The sequence below is a fragment of the Drosophila serrata genome, unplaced genomic scaffold, assembly GCF_035046125.1.
Source record: "Drosophila serrata isolate PLE 108 unplaced genomic scaffold, ASM3504612v1 contig_347, whole genome shotgun sequence".
Classification (NCBI taxonomy): Eukaryota; Metazoa; Arthropoda; class Insecta; order Diptera; family Drosophilidae; genus Drosophila; species Drosophila serrata.
Window position 1 is genome coordinate 2,404,303 of NW_028257245.1, and position 20,131 is coordinate 2,424,433.

The 20,131-nt window shown below is 37.5% G+C and overlaps 1 protein-coding gene across 1 annotated transcript; it reads right to left on the reverse strand.

Moving 5' to 3' along the window:
• Window positions 1-284: 284 nt before the first annotated feature.
• vg (transcription factor vestigial) lies at window positions 285-20,067 on the reverse strand. The gene is made up of 8 exons (XM_086838438.1): window positions 19,306-20,067; window positions 16,914-17,815; window positions 10,636-11,134; window positions 8,747-9,160; window positions 1,662-1,753; window positions 1,251-1,453; window positions 1,109-1,170; window positions 285-1,023 (listed from the first exon to the last, which is right to left on the reverse strand). The coding sequence occupies exons 2-8, from the start codon at window positions 17,007-17,009 to the stop codon at window positions 974-976; spliced, it is 1,416 nt and encodes a 471-aa protein (XP_086694564.1). The 5' UTR covers window positions 17,010-17,815; window positions 19,306-20,067; the 3' UTR covers window positions 285-973.
• Between the last annotated feature and the right edge of the window lie 64 nt (window positions 20,068-20,131).

Genomic DNA, 20,131 nt, shown 5'->3' on the forward strand with positions numbered 1-20,131 from the left:
TTTCATTAATTATGCAAGAGGATCCCTCCGGGGTTGGGTTCTCTTTTCGGGATGATAAATAGCCCGAGATTAATAAGGCGCCCGGCTAAATGGCGTGGAAAGCATACAAAAGTCAACGATTATGAAATTTTTAAGGCTTATCTGATTGTCTGTTTTTGTGCCAGGGGTTAATCGGGGAATGAAATCATTAAAATGAAACTAATTATGCATATCTTACCTTGGAGTTTATCCCCTTTTTCACTCTTAACTAATAAAAAAAGACACACACGCACAATGATCTCGCATTTGATTGTATTCAAATTCTTTTTTCTTTTATTTTATTTATCATTTTTTTTGTGGGCTTTTCTGCTTGGCTTTTTTCAATTTGATTCTCTCGTTATCCTAGTTTTTTTTATGTTGTTGAAATTTGCAAAAATCGAAGTTTTAAACAAAATAAATTCTAACTTTGTTGTGGTTGTTGTTGTGTTGCTCGAGTGTATTTTTCAAAGTTTTTGTTTTTTGCGTTAACTATACAAGAAATGTGGATTATTAAACGTTACCAACGCTGATTACGAATATATATATATATATATATTTAGGTGTATATTTATATATTTGTATGTATGTATGTATGTTTCTAAATTGCTGATATGGGATGCTAAACTTACAAAAACAAATGACGCCAGAAAAAAAACGTGGTCTCGGATGCGCGATATTTTCGTTTGTTAATGTTTACAAGTTGTGCGTTAAGCTTAAGAATTATATATATATATATATATTTATATTTATATTTATAAACGTTAAACATTATGGTAAAATTAAATTAAATTTCAAAATCCTTTGCGTTTGTTATTGTTTTGCTCACACAGAAAAACACAGACTGCAGTTTTTGCTTAAGAAGCGATTTCATTGGAGGCCGAGGATCCCGCAGGAAGATGCACTCAAGTCCAGAGTTTATACATTTTGCTGGAGAGGTTGTCCTGGCGATGGATGCTTAAAACCAATAAAGATCCTTTGACGACTCCTGCACCTGCGCCTCGAGGCCTGAAATGAAAGATTAACAAATTATAATTACATTAATTTATTATACCTAAAAACTCTTTAAAAGTAAACGTAAATTGTTACTTACCCGCCATCGTGGGATAACTGGAGTACTCCAGGGCATGGGCCGTCTGCTGGTCATGGTGCAGCCTGCGAGGGAAAGGCGAGAACAAACCCCGAAGGGAATTGAGACCCAGTCGGGATAGTGTCCCAGGCAATGGATGACTCACCTGGTGCTGGCATGGCTGGCATACTGCTGGGGCAGCCGGAGCAGGCTCCCATACTGGGCCATGTTGTGGTGGTAGGCGTGGGCGTGGGCTGCGTGCGCGTGCGCCGCGTGGGCATAGGAACCATAGTGAGCCGCCGCCGCATGTGGCACCCAAGGATCGGTGGCGTAACCGGTGTCCGTCGCCGAGCCATACAAGTCGCTAACCTGCAGATGATATCCGATCGGATTACAACTTATTTAAAGGAGGATAGAAGAGGGGGAAGCAGGAGGTGGAGGTGGAGGAGGAGGAGCAGGAGTCCAAGCAGGAGCAGCCAGGAGCGGAGGCTCCTTGAAGTCGTAATTGCCTCACGTATTGCAGGTAATCGCTGGCTACTGGCCTTGTTATGGGTTATGGCCATGACCATGGACTTACCTGGGGATGTGTGGGCGCGGGTATGGGGTGCACGTAATTGCTGTTCCAGAACGACGGTGGGAAGTTGCGACTCGACATCGGGCTGCTGCTCTCTGCAAGCAAACAAAATGGGAGAATCGGGGTTTGTCAGGCAACATCGAATAATACCAGTATTACTTTGAGATTATTGTTTAATCGTGCTAAAATTCACCAGAAATGGTAAGGACAATCGAACGTGGGAGAGTGCAAAAATCTAAAATGGTTATTTAAATAGTTGAGAACGATTTCAGAGCTTGATTTAAACAATAGATCTCTTAAAAATACCTAAGCCAGTATTAAGCTTGTTTACATTAATATAAAAGCATTTATAAATTCTTAAAGGTTAAATTTACAATGCTATATATATACCTTTCTATTAATAGTTTCACAAACTAAATGAATTACATATAGAAAATATCAATACCATAATATACCTAAAACATACCATAAGGATTTTACTTTACATTCATTAAGAATTCTTGTAGCTTATTGATTTCATATATTTTACAACCTAAATCTGGTAAGAATATATCAAACAATGTTATAATAATTTATCTTTTAAAAAGTCATAGTTTGTTAGAATTGCTCCAAAAACTGTAGTATTTTAAACGATTTCTTATAATTCTTTTTACAATTACTTAAACTTTCACACTTTAAGAATCATCAATTTCCCTTCACCTTTCACAAAGTAAATGTTTTTATTAAAATGCCACCTAAAACTGGTTTTCTGGCTGAAACAGGACTCTGATTCTGCAATGAATATTCTAGGAAAAAATAACTTAAGCGAGGCAATTGCTTGAAGGAAAAAGTGTTAAGGCATTGCCGCCTCTAGGGGCAATTTCCATTCACTTGCCGCAATGATTAACTGGCAAAACGAGCATTCATTCGAGCAGCTCCAAGATGCTGGCGCGGATTGGGCCAGGGATTCGCCATGGGCACCGTCTCCGACTCCGACTCCGGCTCGATGGCGGCGCCATGGCCTGTTGCAAAATAACTGAGCGGAATGTTTTCGGTTGTCGTTCGTGCTCGTTGTCGCGCTGTTGTTCGGGATCATCACTTGTATTAAATGGTTGTAAATCTACGCGTTTATGAAATCGCGCAATGCCAGCCCGAGGAGCGGCAGTAGCAGTCGAGGGAAGACATCTCCATTATGTGTAATGGAGCTCCCTGAGGAGGAGAATCTTGGGCTGCTGCCTGGTTCCCCAAAACCAAAAATAGCAACTGCAATTGAGCGTCGGAAGATACCAAAAACTTGCATAGGCTTGCATTTGCGTTGACAACATTCCAAACTCAATTCGAGGGAAAAATATACAACAACTGGTGGCTGGCGGGCTTGAAGCTGGAGGATGTGCCTCTGGCTCTTGCGGGGATGTGCCTGGGGATGTGGATGTGTAATGTTTGTGCTTGGCTGCCGTTGCGATTCGACAACTTTGGCCGGCACGTTGGCGAGTGTGCCATGCATGCTGATGACTCCGACTCCGCGGCTGCGGATGATAATGACGAGGAGAGGCTGGGCAGATACGGGGATACGGGATCCTGGATACTGGGATGCCATGCCGCGTGCTTCGACTCCTTTTTTATTCGTCGCAGAAGCAGCAGCAGCAGCAGCAGGCAACAGAAGTCATCATCCGTTGCCATTGCCATTCACTCACTCGCTCAGCTGAGGCCAAGGAATTCCCATTAATGTGCAAACAAGCGGACTGCCAAAGATATTTTCCTCTTCAGTCGTCTTCGGCGGCAGCTCCTTCTCGTTAGCATTTCACTTTCAGGCTTTCCTCTAGCTTCAAAAGCGAAAGCCGCAGTCGCAGCAGCCGGAGTTTACCTGTCCTCTCACCTTTCACCTCCCTTGGCCTAATGAAGCGACCCGCTCTCGTTGCGATTTATGACCCGATAAGGTTCCGATCGCCGGCGTTGAAAATTGAGGACTCTATCTACACTGGAATCTTATTTTGAATTTAAACATTTCCTAGATATTATTATTACTCATTTAAATCTTCTTATGAGGGAAAGGATTGCGTTTTTTACACAACGAAGCTTGCTTGGTAAAGAAAAAGAGAGAAAACTGTTCTTGTTCTCATAGAAAACATGCTTAAATGAGCGATTCTTTTGAATACTCGCAATGCCTGCATTGTACAAGCAAAGCAGCTAACGGATTCCCAAGCAACCAATCCTTTAATAATGTTTGTATATTAATATTGTCATTTGTTACTGTATATTAGTAACTTTTACAATAGTGTAGGTGTCCACTGATATTTTGGGAACTTTTAGTGAGCCTTTTAAGAGCTCTTTTATTCAGTTTACCTTCACATATCTTGTATATCCCTATATTTCTTGATATTTTTTCCTTGTGCACTTACGTACATATCTGCATCTGCGGTTGCTTACGTACAAAAGGTACCTGAAATATCTGCTTCTATATCTTCTTCGGTTTCTGTTTCCGATTCTCCTGCCTGAGGCTGCCTGGCCGGGCTGCTTGGCAGCGGGTGCCAAGGAATTTTAAATCGAATTCTTTGGGCATCTAATTAAATGCTCTTCGCAACGGAACAGAGCAGAGCAGACCAGAACAAGCCACTGATGAATCGCGTATTTGTCTCCGATCGAGGAACCTAACGCAAAAACAGAGAGGAAAGTGCAAGCGTGCCGTGGCTATCGCTTCATCATCATCATCTTCATCTGCTGCTGGCTGGTTCTGCCCTGTTTCGGTTTTGTTTTTATTTTTATTTAATTTTTGTATTTTGTATTTTGTATTTGTATTCATTTTTATTTTTTGTTTGCATTTCGCCTGTGTGGAGCAGTTAATTGAAATGCATTTTAAAATCGTAATGAGGAATCTATGCGGCATTCGGCATTGCCACCGTCAGACAACAACTGCTGAGGCAACAACATCAGCTTCGACCGCATCGCATTCCGGCGACATTTCATAGCACATTCCAACTAGCGATATATATACATATATCTGGGCATATACTACTGCATATAGCACATATAGACGGCACAGAGCACATTGCAATACGAATAAATATATATATAAATACTGAATAGTTTTAAGCGCACAAATGCAAATGTGTGTGCTCTCTCAAATAGACAAATGACCAAAATGAACTTTAAATACCATTAAAAAGCCATAAAAAAAGAACAGGGAAAAACGACGGGCAGCAAAAGTAAACAATTTAAATACAACAAATCTCATTGCTTTTGTTTGAATCGTATTTTAAGGGACAGATTCTAAAATCGGCAATGTGTGCCACTATGCAGCGGCGTTTCGAAAATTCTCAAATGCCAAGAGCATCCAATTCTGGATTGGAATTTTCCGCACAAAGATTGCAGTTTCTATAGTGCATTGAATCTTTATTTACATTTCGAATAAATTTATTTAAAATTAAGGTATTTTAATGCATATTTAACTCATAATTGGAAGTGAATTAGTACAAAATAAAAGCTTTGGATTTTATAGTCTCTTAATGGTTCCTGCAGCTTATTCCATTTTGAAACGTAAATTCTTTGACAAAATCTGTCTAATTTTGAATATTTAAACTAATTTTAATGACGATATGTTTCAGCAAAATAATAGAAAGACAACCTATTGAGTTTATATATCGTTTAAACGTTTTAAGCTTTAAAAAAGTATAGATTAGTTATTTAAATGTTAAACATATATATATAGTCTTCAAGAATAATTTTAAGCTTGCAACTCTTTCGACAGTTCTTATTTTTCCGACTATATTATCATATAAAAACATTTCTTAAACCAATTACTTCACCAAGATATAGATTTTCCAAGTATTTACTTATAAACCCACTCTTCCCATCCACTCTCTCTGTATATTTGCTTACTTTCTGGTCTATTAATTGTCATTCTCCAGGAAATGGATTTTTTGATTTAAATTTCAGCAAGCCAATCAACGTAAATTCGCTGTTAAAAACAGTCGGCTGTGGTGAAAATTTCCAATTATCGCATAACGAATCGATGGGGGGGGGGTAAAGGAAAATGGGGAATGGGGAATTGGGAATTGAATGGAAACTGCAGAAAAGTAGTGGTGGTGGCATTTTCCTCATCAAAGCAGACGACGCGGGAAAATTCGAGGCAAACGAGGCAGCCACAGAAACTCAATAAAATCCCAGGTTTAACTGCAATTTGGCGGTGTGGCAATAAAAAAGGAAATCCAACCGCCCACAAAGAGCTGCTCCATTCGAGGGGGGCTACTTTTCATTGGTTACTCGAAACACGTTCGGAAAATTAGCATTTCGAGGCTGAAACTACCAGAGACACCTGCAGAGCATGCAAATGGGATGCGAACCCAAACAGATAATTGATTGATTAAGCTATAGCTTCAGCTTATGGGAATTAACATTCGCAAGGAGCCTATCCCAGAGATGATCATAATGAAAGGCTGTCACTTGACATGGTTGAATTCGGTGCATCGAAGCAATATATACAAATAAGTATATACATATACACAAAACAAGAGCCAAATGACATGCAAAAAATAAAAATAAGAGGAAAACTGATGATGGTGTGTGTGTGTATTTTTATAAAACAAGTGTATATTGTGTGTAGCTGCAGCTGATAGACGACGGACAGGCAAAACAGACAGGCATGAACAAACGAAACGTTTATCTTCATTAAAGGAGGTAATTAATTTTGAAATCGAAAGAACAAGCGAGTGGCAAGTGGCAACTTGATTTATTTGTTTTATTCTGCAGTCTGTCCCGTTTTGGTGTTTCACATTCACAGACATTTCACAAAAACTTGGCGAGGGGATAAAGTGGCATCTTAAAGTGATTCTACATATATTTAGTATATATGTATCTGTATAAATTTGCTTGGCAATGAGTGGAACTGAAATTTAAATACTTTAAATAGTTTTGAGCAACAAAAAGATGGATTAAAAGGAGTATATAATTTCCAGAGTTATTTAATGGATTTAACAAATACCGCTAAAAATAGAACTTTAAAAGGGGTTTAACTTGATTTTTCTCTCATTTTTACCCCCTAGACATTGTTAGGGTCTTAAGTATATCTTTTGTGGTAAAAACTTGTATGCTTTTCAAGGCCTAGACTGCATATATTCATTGTTACACTTCCAAAGTTTACATATTTTAACCAACATAAACTTTCCCTATCTTTAAATATACATATCTATACACAAGGTCATCAATCAAGTTTTTAGCTACACAAAATAAATAAAAAAAAGTATCTGTAAGCCGTGAAAAACCCAACACTTGGGTGGAAAGTTTTCGCGATGCATTTCCCGGATTAGAACCAACCCATGCCATAGCTCCTTTCCCACATAGTCACACATTCCTGAAGGCATAATTTGCCTGTTGTAAATTTCCCGAGAACATTTTAATAACTTTGCTGGAACTGCCAGCGTATTTTTCACCTAATTATGCCCCCACTTGGGGGCAGGGAGGGACTAGGGGTGGCACCGCCGCAAATCGGGGCAAACACGCAAACTGACAGCCGGGACAAGTACATGACACGAGCGGGTCTTTGATCACACAACTCCACGGAGCCGCAAATGACTGGAAATGGGGCCTGATTATCCTCCAGCTCTGACACAGAAGAAATAAAATGCACTTAAGAGCGAGGAAATTCAAAGTTACAGATAATTATAATCAATCAAAAACTATCCAAATTGTGCTATGTTCGATGGTTTTACGATAGCTTATAATTTAGAATTTATTTTCTACTTAATTTCCAATGTTTTTATAGGGAAATATTGATAGCTGGTAAGATTATCTTTAAATTATGATATACTAGAGGAAAAAACAATCTGAAATCTTTCTTTTATTATAACCCAAAAGGAGTTTTACAATATTATTTTTAATATTATTATTTTCACAAAAAAGTAATGAAAGAAAGCCCATAAATAAACCTGCATGTGTTCTTTCTACACTATTGTTCAAGTTACTACACTACAGTTACAAATACAATTTAAAATTGACTTTAAATAAATTGAACCATAAATAAATATTCGAAGATGTTTCAGAAATCACTTTAGTTTTTTAAACCTTTCCGAAAAAGATGTCTTACAATATACATTGATATGGTCTATTCTCCGAAACCTTTTAGAAGTTTTAATAATTAAAATTCCTCACTAAAACGTTGTCTATTACACTTTAGAACATTTTAAATTCAATGTATACTATTTTAAGCTTTTCTAAATATCGTCATGTTTGTAGTATCTTATTTTCGCACTTTTGTTAAACAATTTATAAGAATGTAGAATCTCAAGAATCATAAATATGTGCTAATATTTTTAAGAGGTCTTTAACATTTAGGATTGCCAAAGGCAAAACAGAAGACTTAAGAGCATTTGCAGAATGAAATGCGCAAAAAATGTTAATTCGCAATTTAAGAAAAATATTTTAAGATAATAAAAATTCTATGTCATATCTGATTTATGTGGCAACCGAAAGCACTGACATTTCTTTAATGCTTAGATATCAACAATACATATATGACTCTAGTGTTTTTTTAAGATGGTAAAACTCATTTACTTGTTTATTTTCAAAAGTCAAATCTAAACTGTTTTTGAAAACATATTTTGCCTGCATTTCATTGTTTCCATTTTAATAAACAAAAAAGATTTGTTTTATTTTGTTTGTATTCTTCGTAAGTATTTTTATTTATGTACTTTAAAAATGTTCTTCCACACAAAGGGTGTTTATTTTTGATTATTTTTCAATGTCATGTCAAATTATTTGAAGCTTGCTGACATTTCCAATTTTAAAAGAGTCAACAACGTATTTTTTAGCATTATCTTAAATCTTTTCAAGTTACCTAGAAATATTTATTTCCGCAAATATTTTTAGTAATACTAACTGAACCTGTTATTAATGGTTTGTATATTGAATTATATTTATAAGTTTTTTAACATAATAATGTTTAAAAGGCAATGATTAATGCTCCCCCTATATCCATCCATATTTAGGTTAATATTAAATAAATGGATTTATAGTATAAATTTTATACAAATTTGTGTTGTGTTTCCTTTCTAAGAATGATAGCACATGGTTCCCCATTTATTTAAACTATATTAAATCCTTAATGTACCACTCACCTTTAGTATCCTTGTTGTTGTAGTTGAGGGCGCGGGAAAAGTGCTCGTCCACCTGGCTGGCCGTGTCACCTGAGTAATTGGAGAACACAACGCAGGTGGCCGATAGATACTGAGCTTGTCCCTGACTGCTGCCTCCTGCGCCGCCATTGCCGCCACTGCCCATCGGTGGCTCCAGGCTGGGCTGATCCTTGGGAATGGCCCCGGTTCCTCCTCCGCCCGCTCCACTACCGCCACCACCTCCTCCGCCGCCTCCGCCCACCGATCCCGTTCCGCCCGCCGATGATGGACCACCCGCCGCTCCGCCGCCCACATGCAGCGGATGGCTATGGGAGTGGGCGTGGCGCGGGGAATCCGGACCGGAGGAGCAGGATGATTCATTGTGATGCTGATGCTGTTGGGAGCCCACCAGGCGTGCTGGAAAAACCGCAAGAGAGAGAGAGAGCTTAGAAATGGAAAAACTATTAAATAAGCGAAAGGCGACTGAGTGTGTGCGGGACCCGCCTATATAATATATAAAATATGATATAATTTATTGAATGCTAACTGGTTTGGAATGCCCGTGCACCCCGCCAGCAATTTCAAGAATTTGCAAATTAATTAGCTACGAATGTGCGACGGCCATCTGCCTCTTTCACTCGGAATGAATTTCATCGTGTTGCCAAAATACAAAAAATACATAAGGAAAACTAAAAAAAAAGGAAAACTGTTGCGCAAACATTGACATTGACAACATAAATGAAGTAGAGCACGCACATGAAATGCCACAAAAGATACATATTTCTTTCTAATTTATAACCTTAATTAATCGTTTAATAAATAATTAATTAGTATTGAGTATCTATAACTTATTTGGTCCTCAAAGTCTGAGTTAATTCTTTAGGTTTTAGGTGTAAAAGTCACTCGTTATGGCAGCTTCTAGACTTGTCATCAAGTGATTCATTAAATGAGTTCGCCATAATTTATTACTAATCTCTTAAATAAATCGTGACTTTGATTACTTGTAGATTCAATAGAAATTATATTTTTTATGTACAGTATTTAAAATAAAAATCATGTGAGTTCTCTATAAAAAACTCAAAGCTATAGCATTCCTTTTGAATTAATAAATATTATTCCAAGTTCAAATAGTTTTAATAGAACCCTAAAAAGAACTTTTCTGATTAAATACAGAGACTAAAATATAAGTTGCACAGATACGTATGAATGGCATTATAAGAGCTATAACGCTATAAGAGAATGAGCATGAGCATTATTATGGCCATTACTAGACCTTTCATTAAGTAATTCATTGAATTAGTTCTCTATATTTTATTGCTAATCTATTACATAATAATTACCATAAATGGTGGCTTTGATTACTAATGATTACACTAGAAATTTCATTTTATTATGTTCTGGGTTTATATTTTTAATTTCTTAATAAAAACTTAAAGCAATTGAATTATGAGATTTCTTCACGGTTGTACACAACATTATCAATACCAATAAATAAGTCAATTTTATAGAGTAGGAGTATGTATGATATTGTGCCTATTGCTGCAAAAACTTGGTCATGACTTTTGCATGACTTTTCCATTAATTTTTCATTACTTTTCCATGACTTTTTTATGACTTCCCCATGACTTTTTTCATTACTTTATCATGACTTTTCCTTGACTTTGGCATATCTTTAAGATATTTCAATTGTGAAATAACTAAATTGGGAAAGTACTCATTAAAAAACAAATCTGTCAGGACTATTTCCTTTCCTACACATTATGATTCACTTAAAGTTTTAATTTTTACCCATTTTCCAAAAACATCCTAATTATTCTCTTAATTATATATGTACAACGTAATCTATAAAACATTGAGATCCACCCCAATTTGATCCTGTGAGCTCCACTTACCTTCAGCTTCGCTGCGCGGCACGATGAGATCCTCTTCTTTGGTTTGGTGCGAATGCGGGTGCGTGTGTGTGTGCGAATGCGGGTGTGTGTGCGCGAGGGAGTGGGCATGGGCGTGGGAGTGGGCGTGGGCATGACCTCTGCTGTGCAGCGAGTGTCCAGGGGTGCCGCTAAGCACCGGACTCATCCCCAGGCCGACACTGCCCACGCTGCTGCTGCCGGGCACATTGGTTCCGAGCAGTCCGCTGGCCGGACCGCCGGCCATGCCGCCCATACCGCCGCCGCCACTGCCCAGCTGCAGGCCGGAGGAGCCCGCTTGGTTGGCGGCCACTGCCACTGCTGCCGCCGCACTGTTGTGGGCCGCCGCCGCCACAGCCGCTGCAGCGGCATTGGCGCTCACCGAGGCCGGAAGGATGGGGCTGCAGGGCGAATGGGAGCTGCCAGAGGCGCTCGATGAGGCGGCCAGGTTGACGCCCGAGGACGAGTACAGATCCTGATTGAACTGGAAATATGAAGAAAGGGATCATTAGCATTGGATTTAAGAGCAATAAATTTAAAAAATAAACTTAAAGTAGTATCTCTTTTAAAGATTTCTTAATACTTTTGCAATTCGTATAAATATTATTATAGTAACACAAAAGATCGCAGAAGCTGTAAGATTTATCGCAACGAATGGATGTATATCAACATGTTCCTAGTCACATTTGACTCCCGCCTTGTTTAATTAAAGTGTTTTATAAATTCGAGCATAATTAGTAAAATTAAATCAGTTTCAATCAGAATGCTTTGAGGAATGGATATAGCACAGTAATCATACTGCACTTTAGCTTTCCTAATTGGTAAATTCGGAACCCACAAATAAAATAAAATTGCTTATTAGAAAACGATTCCTTGCCAGATAAGAGCTACTTAACTTTGCAGGCCTCTTGATATCCGAGATGATACCCCTAACCCCTCGACCCATTTTGATCTATATTTGTGGGACTCATAAGTGGATTTCCGAAAAGGTCAACCGGAGGAACGTAATGAGTTATGGGAGGCGTTGCAGCAAATTGAAAACGACACAATACGAGAATTTATGTTGATGGAAAATGCGAGTGGAGGCCATTAAATTTACGACCCTTTGGCGCATATTATCACGGACTCTGCCGCCAAGGTTGCCCCGCTCCAAATGGGTGGAGATTGTAGGGTTGCCCGGAGAACATATAGCTCCCGAAGACGATAATCACGCCGCAATCTGCCGCTTAGCGGAGTGTCAAACATAATGCGGCGCTGGCGACGATTTACGAGCAACACCTCCGAGTCAGCGGCCATCCATCCATCCCCCTTTTTTCCGTAGTAGAGCCCCCTCCTAATGAGTCCCATTAGCGGAGCTGGAAGACAGCCCTAACCCCATGGAAATCGCTGCCGCCATGCCACATTTGCCGCCAAAAAGAAGCTAAATTCTATATTTAAGTGTTTGCTGCCAGTGAAGCGAACCGAACCAGGGCGACACCAGGCGACCCCTTCTCCCCCAGTTCATAGGCGCATGCCAATTATTATCTCGTCCAAGGGTTAATAATGGGTTAACCGGGCACGAACCATTTGGAGGAGTGCATCCATTGACAGCATCCCTGATTTACGAGCGCCACAGACAACAGCTGGTCGTCTCTCCTCTAAGCAGGCCACTTAATTAGATAAAAGCGCTGAGTCAGCCCAGCAACTCCTTTGCAAAATAGATTCCGATACAACGAAGCAACAAATTGAGATACATCCACGCTCTAAATAAGAAGCTCCAGCATCAGATACACTTGCCGCAAAAATGCGACAGATCATGTATCTGCATCTGTCACCGGGCTTAAGCACATAATCAATGCGTTCCGCCTTATCGCCCAACACTATCAGCGACGACAGTCCAAATTGGAGGCGGAATACCGGAATCCCATCTTGCGGGATCGTGGATGCTGCGGATCGAGAATCAAGAATCGAGAATCGCGGATCGAGGATCGTGGCCAAAGTGCAGTAGCGTAGGCGAAACAATGCGCAGATACAGATACAAAATGCGCAACAGCATCTGCATTTTTATTTGTACACCGAAAGAAATATGAATACGTATCTTTCATATCAAGTTGTTATTTTAATATGTATATTTAGACTTAGATTAAGGCCGTAATAATTGATAGTAATTAAATACTAATACTTTGCTTGGTTATTTATGTCTCTATATAAGCTCTAAAGGACAAAGATTGCTTAAAAATTTAAAAATCTTGAGAAACAGAGCACGCTTCAGGTAAATAAATAACCTGCGATAGATTGGTATGTATGGATTTAAAAAAAACGATTAGGACAGGCGATGTTTAATATATTTGGTTATTAATTTTATAAATTGTATTTGTATTTAGTGCCCAAATTAAGTTCGCAATCCTATATCATTTGTTCTCTTTATTATATATATATTATACCATCAAAAAAGTATCCAGTTCTAACTTTATAACATGCTCTATTTATACCGACTGTATAATATATTTTATATATTACTATTATATATTCCTGTATAAAACACTGTTCCTTTAATTATATATTAGCTTAATTCTTCGTTTAAATAGGTCTTGTATAGGTATTTAGTTTAACGTTTACATTTCCGATCTGTAATGACTTTGAAAATTAATAATTCTCAAGATATTACATTGAAATATACCTACATATATTCGTTTTTAGTCAGCAGTAAAGTGTCAGACTTTATTATAAATTTGTTTAGGCCCTAAGTCTTTACGCAGTTTCTCTATTTAAATATTAATTATTTCAAAATACCTTTGCCATTTTTATTATTTATTTATTTATTATTAATTTGTAAATCTCCCTGATATAATTCTTATGGTATACATGTATTTATAAAATAATGCTCCAATTTAACCAAGCTAAACCAAAGGTCAATAATTCCTTTATTAAAAACAATCAGTAAACTATTCAATATATGCAATATAACTCTCACAGTAAACCGACTTCAGACTTTAGTTTCTCTCAGTGTAAATGTATCTGCTGCAGTGTTATTAGCTGCAGGCGATATGTCGGTTATGCCGAGCAGTCAGACTGCCGATCACACGGCATAAATCACCGGAATCGGCAGACGAACCAGCGACAATTTTTCGGGACCCTCGACTTTCCCTACCTCTCAGCTCCAAACTCCAAACTCCAAGTTTCAAGCTCCAAGCTGCAAGCTGCTCCAGTCTGTGAACTCCACAGCTCCCTGGTTTATCTGCGATCGGTTGACAAAAGGCCCCAAGGATCGGAATCGGTATGGTTATGTTATGGCGTTGGGACCATTGCGGGGACAGACTGCGATCGGCAAGAACTAATGGCGATACACACAATAAATTAACCGAACGGGCCCCAAGGTTTTTGTTTGTTTGTTTATTTGTTTTTATTTTACTTTTTCGGCTGTGCCAAAGTGTTGAAAGGGCGGACAAAAATTGTGCGTTTTTGGGCCGAAATAAACCGGTCAGCCAGCTGAGGCTGAGGCTGAGGCTGAGGATGAGGATGAGGATGAGGCTGCTCTGAAGCTGCTGACTCAATCTGCGATTGGCTGTGCGGCGGTGGAGGAGCCGAGAACCCGAAACCCAATACAGGAGGGCTTAGGTTTATCTGACTGACGGTCGGTCCCTCTTTATGGGCATGCAAAAGCATAGAATCAGAATCGTGTCGTATCGGTTACTTACATAAAAGGCCAATTTCGATTTGGTGCCGCGGCCTTGTATAATTGGAACTTGCGACACAAGAATTTCTTTGTGCCCAGCGACAACGGCAACTGGCTTAGCCAAGAGGCTCTTGGCCATGGCCACGGTCAGCCTCTGACCGTGAGTCTTTCTCCGACTTGGAGTTGGACTTGGACCTGGGACTGGGACTGACCACCGAACGGATCGTGAGAACTTTTCTGTACTTGTCACAGAAATCACAGTGAAATCTTCGAAATCAATGTTAGCAAAAAGAAACAAAAAGGAAAGGCGGGGAGAGGCGAAAACAAAAGCCAATATTGAGTCGCGGAATTCCTTGAAATGTTTCCCTTTACTTTTGTCAGCTTCTCTCTTGTTTTTTTCTATTTTTTGGTGTCCAAACGAGTCGCTTCTGCTTTATTGTTTCTGGTCCCCCAAATCGATTTGCGTTCTGCGTGAATTCTTATGATTTGTTAGAAGCGTCTAATTATTCAGTCCCGAGTTGGCCCTAAAAACAAATTGACGCTGAGGGAGGAGGCCTTCACCAGAACCAAAAAGAGAGCCATCAATCAGTCAGGAGGCTGCAAGGGTCCTGGCCAAAAAGGGCTCGGCATGACTCATCATTGGTGGTGCTTTCGCTTTTTAAAGTTTGCTCCTTAAACTTGTTTTCAACAAATGTGTGCCTTTTCCTTTGACGAAATCAAAACAATAAAGTAGAGAGGCCCGGAAAATTGAAGCTGAGGATAAAGAATACTCAGAATTGGTTTTCCCAGAAGCACTTCCTCTTCCTATGGCTTTTCCTTGGACAAGTGCCTCTTTGTGTGTTTGCTCGCATAACTCACATTTGAATTTCATTTTAAACTTAACCTACTAGAACCTAGACTTTAACTCGCAGAGACAATTTCTTATTGGTAAATTTAAGAATATATTTTATGAAAATGTTTGTATATTACGTTAATGCTTGATAAATGACACACTTTTTCTTTATTTTAGATTGAGTTTAATTTGAGTTGTTCATTTATTTTTCTTTAGAGAATTACAAATATCAACATTTAGTTATGCTTTCTTGTTTTTTCGGTATTATTTAATGCTTTATTTTCGAAGTCAACGACTTTGTTAGATACAAAAAAAAAAGAATTTTATAAATATTCTTTTAAAACTTGAGCTTTGAAGTTTAAAGGACAAATATATATTGCTTTATAATCAATAATCTATTATTGTGTTATGAAGCAACGTTTTGTAAAAATATTATTGGCATTCGAGGAATTCCTATTTTCATTGAATTACTATTACCTTTAATCTAAACTCTTAAAGTAAAAGAAGGCAACAACTAAACTTAATTAAAATTCATCGTACGTCCAAACGTTATCCACAATTTTCCACAACTAATTTGGAATTAAATTTAGTATAGACCTCGCAAAAGTTTGGACATTTTTAACACCTTTTTATGTGCATTAGCCACGAAGCCCGCTTAAGCTCAAAAAACACTTTGCCAAAAATGTTTAAACCACCATTTTCGACATTGCAGCTTTTGGAAATTGGTTTTTATTACTTGTGGGGTTTGGTGACAGTTTTTGTGAAGGCTCTCAAAAACATATAATCCTGCCGATTTTATGCACAAATAACTTAAAACATTTACAAAAACATATTAAAAACGCATTTATCCAGGTTCTACAGAACTTTATCGGCAGAAAAATTAATTCATTAAACTTCCGTAAAGGTAAATAGTGTTTAACCCTTTCTTTTCTTGAATAAAATAAGATATCCGTTTAAATATAATATATCACTGTTTTTGAGAAAGTGGTTAGAAAAACTCATTCTATATTTCCGGAAACTTAAGCTTTTAAATAAAAATCTTATATTGATTTAATTGCTGCGAACCCAATGTGCAGTCTTCTTCCTCAATAAATTAAGAGCTAATTTCATAAAGATAAATTACAAGCGGCGCCAAAATTTATTAGATTTTACGACAAGATATCTGGTCTTTACCTTTTCAAAAATTTAACTGAAAAAAGAGAAATTACAGCTGTTTAAAAGAAGTTTGCGCTTTGCAACACAATTAGGTAGCTACGAGTACTCAATTATTCTTTCCCTTTAAAATAAATTATAGATTTCTAGAAACCCGATTTAGTTTAACAACAAGTTTATCTGATCTTTTACTTTTTATCCCTAGGTTATTTGTAGTTTATTAATGAGACGAGAAAAAAGCCCTAAAAACATTATAAACGAAATCTATTTTAAGACATTCAGAAATTGTTTCTCAGCTTTCAGGAACTCATGTCCTTCCAGTAAGTTATTATAGGTCTCTATTAATTATTTTACTCAAAAGAAAATATAATATTTCCTTTATGACAAGCAAATATTAACGAAATGTACAACATAATTAATAAGTTGAGATATCTTATGCATCAGCAATGATACATACATACATATGTATATGCAATGCGAGATTCTTTATACATTATTAATTTATATATAATTATAAGCAACTTTACTCTCTTTCTTTCTCTTTTTACATTCAAATTTTCTAGACAGCTATATTCCATTCTTATTAATTAAATATTAGTAATTAAAAGCAGAAAATGTACTCACCCTCTCATACTGGTAGAACGATCGACTTGGTCCAGCGCGCCCGTACAGATATGGATAGTAGGCACCGTACATAACTTCGGGGCAGGACACTGCCATCGTAATTGCGGTTGCAGAGGCAGCTCAGACACACAACCACTCACTCGCTGAAGTCACGGATGGATATCACGGATTCGATTCGAAATTCGCGCACGGGGATTAATCACAGTTTTTGCGGCGACTTTCCGAATTGGAATAGGTAAATTGGTATTGTGTGTATTGGTATTGTCACTTCAGTTCAGGTCGAATTGGATTTGTAATCGATATCTCGTTATCGGAATCTGCTCTGAGCGCAAGCGAGAGCCAGGGATACAGGGAGAGAGACAGACAGAGAGGGGGCCAGAAAGAGAGAGAGAGAGGCAAAAGCTAGGAGTAATTATAAAACCGGCTCTTAAAGCGTGTTTTTTTTCGTCGTTTTTATTTCTCTTGCTGGCTTGCGAAATTCCTGGAATGAAAACTCCGCTCGGCTAATTATATTTACATATTGTAAAACACCATCGCGTTTGTATCAAGAGCTATAATTGCTTTTCGTCTTCTTTTTGTTTATGTTTCTTTGAATTTTTCGCGGTATTTACGTTTCTTTTTTTCTTTTTCTTTGCTATTTGCAAACTTCTTTCTATGCACTCGCCATTCCCGTTTGTTTTTTCTTTGCTCTTTAACTTTCTTCACTTGTTTTTGCTTTGTTCGCTATTGTTGTTGGTGTGCAGGCAATTGCAATTATCATTTCCACATTGTTGATTGTTGTTTTGTTTCTCTATTTTTTATGCCATTGCCGCCATTCCCTTTGGCGTTGGAACGTCAATTTCGTTTCCCATCCGCGTTTCCGCCGAAGAATTACAAAGAAGAATTGCCTCCGCTAACTGCGACTGCAGAAGAAAATTAAAGGGGGAGAGAGAGAAGAGCAGAAGAATTGCATTAACAATTTGTTAATTGTTTGAAAGGAAAATATATATACTTTTAAACACAATGAGACCAATTTTCAGTGCTTTTTTGCATGCGTGACCGACCCTAATCCTGGGATTATTATTCGAATCAATAGTATCAAAGTATTTAAAATGCTTCGCATGTAAGCAAACAATGAACACGTCATATTTTATGACGTGGAAAAATTCACAACGTTAAGCTTTCATCTAGAAACATTAATAATAACAAATGCGTGTTCACAAGCGATGTTTAAATATCTGTGGGTTTGCCTCGTGTGGAAGTTTATCGAACCAATAAAACGAAAATTGGGAATGGAAATTAATTAAGATGAAAGATCTAAAAAACAAAAATGTTTTCTTAAGCCGTTTTGAAAGCCATTTAAAAATATATTCGTTCGACAGTAATTTTATCTTTAATTTTTTTTAATAACTAAAAATCAAATTAATAATACACTCTTTTAAAGGATATCAAAATATATCTATTAACTTTTAAGATTCCATTTCAAATAAAAACTCGTTTTCGTTATATATTGTTAAATTCTTGTCAATTTGATACTAGTTTACTTATAGCATTTAGATTTAGTTGATAATTTCAATGTAGTATCAAGGTAAGGATTTACTATAACTTTGACCTTTTTTCAGGATCTTATTTACCTTAAAAATGAATAAAATTATTGTTATCTATAGATAGAAATTCAACTAATACAAGAATACGGATAGTTCCTACAGAAGTAGGTTTCAAACTCATATTTAGTAAACTTTCTCATGTTTCGTAATTAACTTAGTCCATTGTTTAGTAATTTACAAAATATTACATCAATGAGGGAATCAAATAAAATCGAAAAATTAAAAAAAGGACGAAATATGTTATGCTTAGGATAATTAATGCAAATAAAGCCATGTTACGTAAAATAAAAGTATTTAGTCACTATTTTTCTTGAATTCCAGGATAAATTTAGATTGAAGTCAAGGAATAAGTGACATAAAATGAAGAGCATAAGTTAAAAATTTAGATTAGTCCCGACGGATGTTCAATTTCTTTAAATAGTCGAAAAAAAACTAATTAAAAATGGATTAAGGTTAAAATTGAATATCACAAAAAACGTCAACGATTTGCTTAGGTTATATATTGAATAAATACACTAAGTTTTAAACATAAATCTAGTGGTTCGCATTTATAATGTTATTAAACAGATATTTTTTATGAATTTAACAAAATATATACCTCCTTAAGATCCTTAGGATTTAGGTTGCAGTTCATTTATAACAATTCCTTTAGAGACTCAAATCATTTTTTAAACTATAGTTAAATAAGTGCTAATAGCACATTTATTCTAAGCAAAAATCCCAATTGGACTCGAAGACCTTCAAGACAGATTCATATTCCACAATTGGGCTTTTTTCTTCCAATGATTTCCAATGCGTTAACTTACCACTTGAAACTGGAAAGCGTAATCCAATAAGATGAGAAGCTTATTATTATTATTTGTAGAGTAGATTTATTATTGTTTAAAGTACACTTTTTGGAACAATCGATTCAACAAATTCACAACTCTTTTTTTATATTTTTTATTCGATTAAAACTGACGTTTGGCTTTGTTTAAGTTTTGCTTTTGTTTTCGCCGCTGGCTGTTAATTTGAATAGTAATTGAAATTGAAACGCTTTCGGAATTCGCACGTGAATATTTGAGATTTCGGAGCAGCTCCGCTTATTTTGATTTTTATTTTTAGCCGAGTAGTAAACATTTGATCGGCGCACTCAATGAAAATATTTTCGCTAAATCCACAAAATGCCAAATTCCATAAATTCTTGGCGGCGCGCGAGAGCGAGAGACGGCGATGGAGCGAGTGAGATGAAGGCGGCGAGGACGAGAGAGCGGCAGCGAGGGCAAGAGAGCGGCGGCACTTGCAGCATCCGCGGAAATCTCTGCTGTTTTCTTGCCTCGAAATATAACGGCGCACTGTGTTGGAAAACAAATGAACTGCACTTGCCGCGATCGCTCACCGTGGATTTCGGATATTTTTTCGCTTTTCACTTCAGCGATTTCAGCTGGCGCGGAAGAACGGAGAATCGGAGAAGCGAGAGAGACACGAGAGCCCGGCTGCTGCTCAATCGGAAGAGAAAAAACCAACTGGCCAAAGGCAGCGGTAAATCCAACTGCAGCAGTCGCAGCGGTGGCAGCGCGGCGGCAGCGACGCCAGAGCAGAGTCGAAAACAAAATGGCAATTTCAAGGCGAGCAGCTCTCGCTCGCACACCG

What these genes read in the sequence shown, in the direction of transcription:
- vg (XM_086838438.1), bottom strand. Translation starts at nt 17,009, where the DNA reads ATGGCAGTGTCCTGCCCCGAAGTTATGTACGGTGCCTACTATCCATAT. An exon ending in GCCGCGCAGCGAAGCTGAAG is followed by an intron (nt 9,161 to 10,635) that starts GTAAGTGGAGCT and finishes CGGTTTTTCCAG; the next exon opens with CACGCCTGGTGGGCTCCCAA. An exon ending in CAGTTATCCCACGATGGCGG is followed by an intron (nt 1,024 to 1,108) that starts GTAAGTAACAAT and finishes CTTTCATTTCAG; the next exon opens with GCCTCGAGGCGCAGGTGCAG.